The sequence below is a fragment of the Chiloscyllium plagiosum genome, chromosome 44 (assembly GCF_004010195.1).
Source record: "Chiloscyllium plagiosum isolate BGI_BamShark_2017 chromosome 44, ASM401019v2, whole genome shotgun sequence".
In the NCBI taxonomy this organism is placed as follows: Eukaryota; Metazoa; Chordata; class Chondrichthyes; order Orectolobiformes; family Hemiscylliidae; genus Chiloscyllium; species Chiloscyllium plagiosum.
In genome coordinates, this window is record NC_057753.1 from 12,981,506 (window position 1) to 12,991,895 (window position 10,390).

General features: G+C 39.8%; 1 protein-coding gene across 1 annotated transcript; it reads left to right on the top strand.

Moving 5' to 3' along the window:
- The first annotated feature begins 621 nt into the window (after positions 1–621).
- On the top strand, positions 622–4,760 carry LOC122543673 (probable G-protein coupled receptor 139). The gene is made up of 2 exons (XM_043682481.1): positions 622–640; positions 3,859–4,760. Exons 1-2 carry the CDS (start codon positions 622–624, stop codon positions 4,758–4,760), a joined length of 921 nt encoding a protein of 306 aa, XP_043538416.1.
- Positions 4,761–10,390: the final 5,630 nt, after the last annotated feature.

Sequence of the window (10,390 nt, forward strand, 5' to 3'; positions counted from 1 at the left end):
TTTTTATTTTGTTTCTGTTGAAGGTCTACATCAATTTCTCTGTTCGTTTCACTTTCCAGGATCCACAGAATTTTGCTTTGAAATTAGATTTTAATTAGATTTAACAAGCGCCAACCAGATCCAGGGAGAAGAATGCAGTCAATGGAAAGCATATTCAGATTATGGAGGGGCTAAAGGCAATAGTTCAGTCTTCTTGACATTTAATTGGAGAAAATTTCTCTTTAGTCACTGCCTCAGAACGTTTGACATATTGGACTGCAGTTTGGAAATGAAGGAAATTTGTTTCTATCGTCTTTCAAGAGGGTGGAATTTGAAGGAGGAAGAGATTTTGTTCTTCCTTGGATCAAGTTGAGATGTTCACCTCTCACTCACACCCCTCCAACAGAAGGCAGAGCCTGGTGTCATTTCAGACCAGATGGCAAGTCACGTTGGACAGGGTCTTTGTAATCCTGTTTTTTTTTGTAACAATCCATCAGGTTCGATGATCACTCTCTTTTGATGTCAGCCCCAGATATGACCAGAATAATTCAGCTTAATATTGCGAGTTGCTTCTAGCTAACTATAGGTCCTCTCTCATTGGCGTTTGCTTTCTGTATAATCAATGGAACAGATCATTAGAAGATGAGGACTTTGCAGCAGGGTAAGTCAAAGCAAACAAAACATTTGGATCTGACAGACGATTTCATTAATTGTTTTGCAGATTTTGAACTTGGGACGAAAAAGTACCGTTCCAACAGAGATTAACCGGACAGGAGAACCTTCATTCATTGATTTCTTTAAATTCATCTCAAGTTGTGGTTGCATCAAGAAACAATTATGTTCTCACAGTCTGCATGTTGATTACTGCATCTGACCAATTCATCGTTGACGTTTCAGGAAACTGACTTAATTGTTGCTGAAATGTCAGGTTTCATTTTTAATCCTATACTCGGGTAGTTTAGTCCTGTCGCTCTCCCCATTCAATCATTTGTTGTGACTGAGTGCTTCAGAAGCTTTTTAGCATGCTAACGTTCATTGTTGGGAACTTTGGATGTAATAGTCGGTATGTCTTGTTGAGGTCATAGAGAATGTTGATGCCTCTTCTGGAGAACTGTGTGCAGTTTTAGTTGCCCAGTGGTCGGTGGGATATTCTTAAGTTGTTGAAGGTTCCGAAAAGGTTCACGATGATTTTGTCAGTAATACCGGTAAAGGATGTGAGTTGAGTTAAACAAGTAAGTTGGACAGCTCGGACGTCCATATGTAGCGAATGATTTTGAGGGTTGACATTGTAGTGGTTTCTTTTTTAAATAACGAGGGGCATAGCAAGGCTTTTATTCCCTCGGATGGGCAATTCCAAAAGCAGGGTGCATATTTTTAGGGGAAAAGGAATACATTTCAAAAACGAAATGAGGGTCAACCTTTTCACATAAAGAATGGTTCATGTGTGAAAAGAACTGCGAGAGGAAGTGACGGATGCAGGTATATTTACAACAATTAAAATGCATTTCATTAAGTGCAGGAATAGGAAACGTTTGGAGGGATGTGTTGCAAGCGAAAGCATGTGGGAGAGTTCAACTTGGGAATATCGTTGACGTGGACGAGTTGGATTGAGGGGTGCTGTATTACTTTCTGACTCTGGGATATTTAACGTTGGACAGAGGATTGACTTTGTCCCAATTGATAGTGCACTTGACACTGCATTTCTAAATCATGATCCACTTTTGCCACAGCTGAAAATCTTTCTCACGATATTGCACGGGGCCCTGAACTCAAGCATTTGGAAACCCTTTCCTCCATTCTTGTTCACCAGGTCAAATGATGTGTTCGTCAGAATCCAACGTCGCCAGAATTTGCATGTAGATGTCTTCTTCTCAGGTTCTCTCCCTTGTTACCTAACAACGGTTTCAAATTGTTCAGAGTTTAATCTTTAAAAATATTACGTGGATCTATAATTTAAAGACTAAACTGCTTCCCAATCAACACATACATATAAATTAGTCTAATAATAAAGGTGCATGGAACAGCTGAAGGCATTCAAGAGAAGCAAACACTTTGGTTTACATAAAATACTGAACCCGAGTTCAGGATCTGGGCCATCACTGACCGCATTTGATCGATAATTTAAAAAAACAGGAAACGCTCATGGGGACAACAGGACCACAGAATTTGCAAGGGAAATGGGAATATCCTCTTTGCCAAATTTGTCAACACAAAGGAAGAAACCGAAAGTCGGCCTTTTCGTTGATCTAAATATAACTAAACGTGCAGTTTGTGACTTCATTGTCCCTGTGGACTATGTCATTCGGAATAAATTAGGGAATGCATGGTTGTTTCAAAGAGCAAGGCTGCACAATTTCTGCAATTCCTTTAGTGTATGAAGGACAATGCACGGACCAGCGAATGGCCCCATCTTTGCCATATCTTATCCTATTCTCGCTGCAATTGGTGCCCCTGGTTAGTAATGGCTCCGATGCACCCTGCATGCTTTTTATATCTCTCCAGAAATATTGTCCCTTTCCTTTCAGATTAGTACTGAATCTATTTAACATTCTGTGATTTCTGTGTAATAGGGGTTCACTCTCGTCCTAATTTACTAGTTACATGACATGATATTGTGGGGTGTTATGTCTAGTATTGAATACATTACTTCATTGCACTTGTGTCTGGGCATTACAGAATGATACTCAAATTATTGTGATGCATACCTACATAAATACCGCGTAATAATTTCTGGTGAGCAATTGGTAATGTCTAACTTTGAAACAGTCTGTAAGTTGTTGATCATTATATTCTATCTTAATGTAGCAAAGTCAAATCTTGTGTTTTCATATCCCGGGAATAATGGTGTATCACAGTGTAGGACGATAATTTGCTTTTTTTTTATTGGTCCAGAAAATGAATAGTTAGAATGCGATCATTACATCATATAAAACGAAAAGCTTTAAGTGATTATACGAGTGTACAGCACGACATCTATTCACAGTTTAACGAAGCCACGATACGAAATCCCAGTTGTGAAGTGGCTTTAGGCATTTGTAATAGCAACATTTGAAAGATGTGAATGGTGATCCAAGATTCGCCATACTAAGCAATTGTCTTCTTGTGATAAATTTTTGTATGCTTATATGTTTTTATGTTGAACAATTATGTGCGTATAGCTGTTGGTGGTAACTGCAACAGTGACGTTTAGCTTTAACTTTTGAATGTAGTTCATTTGTTCCTTCAGAGGTGCATTTGGTTTCATGCAAACCTTTACATAAGGGGGAATACGATCATCAGTATGAAAAATGTTTGCGTTTTAAAGAATTGGCTGAAGAGCAAAAAAGATAGGCTTCCACCAGGGGACAAAATTACAGAAGTTTGGGCCTGGACACGAGTGAAAGGATAAATATGCTGGAGATGCCCAAGGCCAGAGAGTAGGCATTGTGCAATCTCAGATCGCTTTGGTTGCGAAGGGGATGCGGGTGAATATGGTATGCGTTTTTTTTTCAGTTTGAAGAGTAGGATTATCTTACAGTGATATTACTGGAACTCAAGCCAATATAGGTCAGCATGAATAGACGTTGATGGATGGATTTGGTACAATAAGTACACGGTTTTACAAATGTATCCATTCAGCCTAAACTGGAAAGCCAGCTACACAGAATGATTGAGTGACTGTTCAGCATTGTTAGTGGTAGCGACAAATTGAAATGACTTTTGTCATGTCCAGTATGTAACCCACATTTGAATGATGAACAAATGTGATTTGCTTTACAATATTTCAAGTCTGGAGGTGTCTAGTGGAGCAATCTGAAAGATTCTGCAAAAGATTGACTGTGAAAGTAGCTGGTATTTATATTTTACTCGAAGATATTTCGCTCTTTTGATGTCTTACAGCTAATTTGGCAACGATCGTGATCCTTTTCCAAACACGGTGCGGTCTGTCTCGTGGTATCACCTACTACTTACTGTCAATTGCAGTAACCGATTTCATTGTCATCATTGTCGCTGTCATAATCAATCGGATTGGGAGCATTTACTTTAGGTACAGCCTTCTATCAACTACCCCCGGGTGCAGAATCAGCACTGTTTTGGTCTATATCAGCCGGGATAGTTCAGTTTGGTTGACTGTTACCTTCACCCTCGACCGTTTTGTTGCCATCTGCTGCCAGAGCCTGAAGACCAGATACTGCACTGAGAAAATTGCGTCAGTCATCATAGGAATTGTCTGTCTACTGAGCTGTATCAAGAACGCCGCTTTCTTCTTTGTCTACCAGCCCTTATACATTCTCGACGGGAAGCCCTGGTTCTGCGACTTAAAGTCCAGTTATTACATCTTGCCGGCTTGGCAGTGTTATCAATGGCTGGACCACATGCTGACCCCCTTCCTCCCTTTTCTCCTTATTCTCCTGTTCAACGCCCTGACTGTTAGACACATCATAGCTGCCAGCAGAGCACGGAAAAGACTTCGATGTTCTGAGAATTCCAAGGATGCTGAGTTGGCCAACCGCAACAAGTCCATTGTCTTGCTCTTCACAATTTCCCTCAGCTTTCTCCTACTCTGGGCCACCTACGTCGGACGATTCCTCTTTGTGCAGTTGACAGGAGAGGGTTATTTTGGCGGACTGGATTTTAATGATCCACAATTCATCCTTCAAGAAATGACCAACCTGCTTCAGTTATTCAGTTCTTGTAATAATGTATTCATCTACGCAGTGACCCAGACAAAGTTCCGACAGGAGCTAATGAAGCTGCTGCTCTTTCCTTACACGTTCTTGAAACGTTTTATTAAACGATGAAAACAGCACCAAAAGCAATGAGAACCCATCCAGGTTATTGTGTTCTAACTCTGTCGTTTCCCGTCTCTCTCTCTCTCACAGAAACACACAGAAACGCAGACACAGAAACACACACACGCACACACACACACACACACACAATATATATATATATTTATTTGAATCAGAACGTACATGCTCATGTCCTTGTCCTCAATTATTAGGTCAATTCCCAACCTGTGAAAGCTTATGTTAACAGAAAATAGACGGAAAAAAAATAGATGAAACATTGGGTGTTCTGAGTGTTTCGTTAAGATGCCACACAACTAGACGCTTTCATGGCCATTATTTCAGCTACCCTGTTTTCGGGACCGATATTTGTACCTTCAATCCCTTCCTTTCCCCCTTCTATTCCGCCGTGCATTCGTCTTACATTTCTTTCCTGTCTCTATTTGTCCGAAACTCCTAAACTCTCCTTGTCGTTTTCCTTAAACATGACCCAGAAGAAAACCCATTAACCTGGATGAAGCTTTAGATCTGTGCCTTCAATAGTAAGATGGACAGTTCTATTATTTTTGTAACCCACTATACAATCCACATGATGGCGATAAAGGTTAGACATTTCAACGGAAACATGTCAGACAAACAGATTGAACGTATCCAGTACAAAGTGACTGTTCTTTACGTTGCATCATTTTATCTTGTTCGAAAGGAAGCAAGGGATTGTTGGAATGCTATCAGGATTTCCACAGCAATCACTCACAAAGTTATCCATGGACAAGAAATTTCCAGACAACCAGTGGACCAACATTAGACCACAATAAGGAACTCAACTAATTCTGTGGGTAGGGATTAGGTTATTCCAGAAATTCAAGTAAACATTACACTCCAAGGTTTGTGAGCATTTTTCCCCACGACCTCCACATTTCTCCGAATATGTATTGAAAAACAATTGGATATGAATAAGAAAAAACCAATTAAACTAAGCAGTTTCTTGTCCCTCCGTGATCAGATCCTGTATTTGAGTTGATGCTGCTGTCAGTTTGGATAGTGCTGTGTGTTCCCACCTTCTCCCTGGCTAAATCCCGAATGATACTGCAGTGACACCAAGTCATCAGCGGACGGTAACATTGCATCACTTTGAACAGAAGAGAAACATGGTGAAAGAGTAGCTTTTATTTAATCATTTTGATTAATTGAATCCACAGACGGGTTATATTTCAATACAGACAGAAATGAATACGCAGACAACACCGACGTAGACACTGACACACGGATATTTGAAAGAGACATATAAATAGATAAACTACCAGATGCACAACCATTGATAAACAAGCAGAGATATACACAACAGAGAGACACTTATAGACATCTATCCAACGTTTTGCTTTGGAATTTGATGCCCATTGCCACACAGTGATGCAATGTTAGCGGTTATCCAGATACTACAAACACTGGCGTTTTGCAGCGAACTCGGCCTTTATTGCAGCTTCTGTTCTTTTTTACTTCAGTTGTAAAGCCAGGGAGGCAAAAACTGAACGATTGACTTCTGCTGCAATAGTCCTTAATATTGCCCGAAGCATCGGGATCTGCCAGTCACAGAAGGAGGCCTTTCAGTCTCCAGGAGCACTGCTTTCTCTGAAAGGAGTGATTCTTTTAATCGCACTCTCTGAACCTTCCAGAAACTTTCCATATATTCACATTTCGAAAACACCCAAATCCCCTTTCGAAATGAGATTAAATCTGCTCAAGCTCCTTGTCAAGTAATTTGTTTCACTGCGGAATCACCCTTTTCAAAGCTGGGCAATCCGCAAGTCACTTCCAAATAGTTTTGACCATTTGGTACATATTTGGAAAGTGGCAATATGAAGGTTCCTCTTCCAGAGTGAGGGAGCAGCCGTTTGGAACATTTGTGCCTCTAGTTCTCCAACACTATCATTGTGATGCTTATCGACAGCGAGTTTGACTGTGTGAAAATTTGACAGCGTGATTGTGAGAGAATATATGTGAACCTGAGAGCTGGTCTAAGAATTAATAGTACAGTGTGAGAGTGAGTGTGAATCAAAGAGAATGTGTATTTCTGAGATAAAGAGAGTGTGTATTTCCGTGTAAGTGAGTCAGAGCTTTTCTGGGAGTAAATTTGACGAAGAGAATATGATAGAGATACAGTGCACCTTAGTATGTGTGAGAGATTGAGAATGAATTTGATAGTGTGAGAAGGAAGGAGTATACTTTCTCCACAAGTACTGTTGGATGTCTGAATTCATACTGGTGAGTGACTGCTCGCCTATTCCGATCAGGCGTTTTCACGATTATCTTAACTGTACACACACTAACTGGCCAACAAAAATATTCGACAGTTTATGTGTACTGAGCGAAACAACAGCTTTTTAAAAAATCGGCTTAAAATGGTGACAGAACAAGAACATTTACCTGCTCCCACCATGGGAGAGAGTTTTCGCAGTCGTCAGATTTAGTGAGGCATCAGCGAGCTCACCAATGATGGTAGGGTTATTATTGCATGCAGTCACATTCAGAATTGTAACATTTTGAATATGAGTGAATGGAAATTTACTTATACCCACTGCCCTGTTCAGACAACTGGATTTCATATGTTTTCCCTCAATGGGATTCTGTTTTTTTGATCCACTTCTTTTGAGTGGTCGAACTGATTAAAGTAATTTCCGGTAAAGATATGAAACTTGTAATATATCAATCAAAACATCTGCAGCCATAACAATACATTCAAAGTAGCAGGTGGCATATCAACAGAGAGTTCACATTGGATTGAGCAGAGCGCGTTCAAGGTGACATCATTTTCATTCAGAAGTGGAACATGCAAAGCATATCCAAGAGTATCTGGCGATTGACCGATTGTTAAACGTCAACGTGTGTCATACAAACCCCTTAGAACTCCTTTCTTCTTCAATCCATCCATCAGGTAAAATCCCCATTTATTTCCCATATAATCAGTCCAGAATTTCCATCTGCTGGGAATTGAAATGTGAATGGCATTCGAAGACAAAGAGATCAGTCGTGATTTTATTGAGTGGAGGAACAGTGTGGTCTCATTCTGCTCCTACTTCATTTGTTTGCATATATATTAGTGAATTAGACAATGGTTGAACCCAATGTTATACCTCCAGGATCATACATTAGTAAGCATAAACAAGGAAACAAACAGCTAAAAGTGTTCTACCCAAGACCTTATAATTAAAGAGCTATTGCAAAAGTAGGTATATCCATTAAATTAATGCAGGCAGCCATTCGTCCCTCAAAAGCACGATTACAGTATACTCATTCGCTAAATATTTGCTTGAGTCACATGTAGCCTGCTCGGGGAGTTAAAGCTTGTGTGTGGGAATGGATGACTGATGGACACCAGTAGAACTAGAATTAGAAGACATTACATGAGTAAGTGATCATGGAACACGTTGATCATTCTAATTAATCATAGCACTTACACATTCAAATTACACTTGGTGGTAGAAGGTCGTTTTTGTGATGACGGCCAGTATCCAATGTTCCAAAACAGGCTTCAGTTTTGGGTTCCTTATTGGTGGTTGTATATACAATCTATATAGATGAGAATGTGGCGGTGGGTGGGGTGATTGAATTGGTAGCTAAGTTTGCAATGATTGAAAACTTGGCTGGGTGGTTGTCAGCAAGCATGAAGGTCATAGTTTAAAGGCGGATATAAACAGTTTGGTCATGTGGCAGATCAGTAGCAGATGGAATTTTACCAAAATAATTATGAAAGGATGCATTTCGAAAGAAGCAAAAAAAAAGACAAGGAAATATTAGATGAATGTTAGGAAACTTGGAAACTCAGAGGAACGAGGAATCTTGGGGTGTTTCTCGACAGATCGCTGAAGGCAACATGGAAGTTTCTTCAGGCAGTTTAGAAGGCAAAGGGGACTCTTGCCTTTATGATTGAAAGCATATATTACAACAGCAGTGAGGTTATATTGAAGCTGTGCAGGACTTTGGTTAGATCACAGCTGGAGTATTGTGGGTATTTCTCGTCTCTTTCGGAGTAAGATGATTGCAGTCGAGGTAGACCAGATTTGGTATAAGATTGTGGGAGTATGGATAGGATGGATACAAAGCAGCTATTCCCCTCAGTTGGAGGACGAGTAAGAATGAGGCATCATTTTAAAATGAAAGACAGGAGGTTCAGAGGGGATTTCGGGTAAAAAGAAATCACTCAGAGAGTGGTTGCTTGAGTTGAGATAGGGAAATTCAAAATTATCGAAACATAACTTAGAGGAGCGTTGAGGTTCGTGCTGCAAAGTATAGAATTAGCGTATTTTTTCGGGTATACTCCTGATGGGCTGAAAACCCTATTCTGAAATAGATGATTCAACGGTTTTGTCCCACTGTATAACCTCTCTGATTGTGAAGAGTTCTGACAAGGAGCCTGCTAATCATCTCTGAAAATAAAAGCAGCAGCACAAATATAACAGGCAGATAACAATTCAATGGAAATGGAGATTGGAAATAGATAGAGGAGCGGAAACTTTGGAAAAATTCGGAAAAGCTGTGAGGGAGAGTTTCACGTCAATGTTTCCGGTCTTGGCTCCATAAACAAAATTCAGATAACTGCCTGGAGAAAACATGGATTAGCAGTAATCATCCGTTCGACTGGAATAGCGCGAGACATTGTGTGGCATATGAGTTAAAATTGAAAAATATTGTAAGTTAAGCACACAGATGCACATATTTGCACAAAAGTGCAGACACACACAATATCTGTTACCCTTCTGCAGACTGATGCAGTGTGAAAAAAACGAAACACAGGCACAGGTACAGTCTTGCAAAAAGAGAAATGTAAAACACGTACACGACTGCACTTATCCATGATAAGATCATGAGACAATAAAAAACAGGAGCAGACATAGGAATTTCTGCCCATGGAGTCGACTCCACCATTGAATGAGATCATGTCTGATCGATAGTTTTCATCTTCACATTCAAGCTCATATTCACGACTCTTAATTCCCTTCATAATCATAAATCTATCTATTTCAGCTTTGAATGTAATTTGATTGCTTGAACATCATTTAATTTGACACAGCTTGTTGAAAGCTTTGGAAGCGATAGAATTGGGGATATATCATCACAGAAATTGCTGGTATCAAATTTCAGTGGTTTATGTGGAAGAAAAATGAAATGTTAATATTTAATTCACTGAGAAGTAAATAGTAGCATCGTCAGATTTCGCTAAATCAATGCAAAGCATTAGTAACACACAATAGGGTAGAAGTGTTTTCTTGTGAGGAGTGTTTGAGTAATTTGGAGTCTTAACTCATCAGAAGTTAGAAGATGAGCGGCGACTTCAATGGAATATTGAAGATTGTTTGTGAAGTGGACAAGGTATTTACGGAAGAGTTGTTTCTCCTTGTGCGAGAGTCAAGAACCAAACGGCATGAATTTACAAATAAAGGATTACACATTTAAGACAGAGGTGAGGAGGATTTTTATTTCTAAGATAGTAGTGAGTCTGTGGAATTCTTTAATGCAAGCGTTTCAGAGGCTTATGTACATTCAAAACTGTGAAAGTGGAGTTGAGGATTATGAGTACAGACCTGGTTTCACTCAGTGTCGGGGCAGACTCGATTGTGGATCAGTGGTGCTGGAAGAGCACAGCA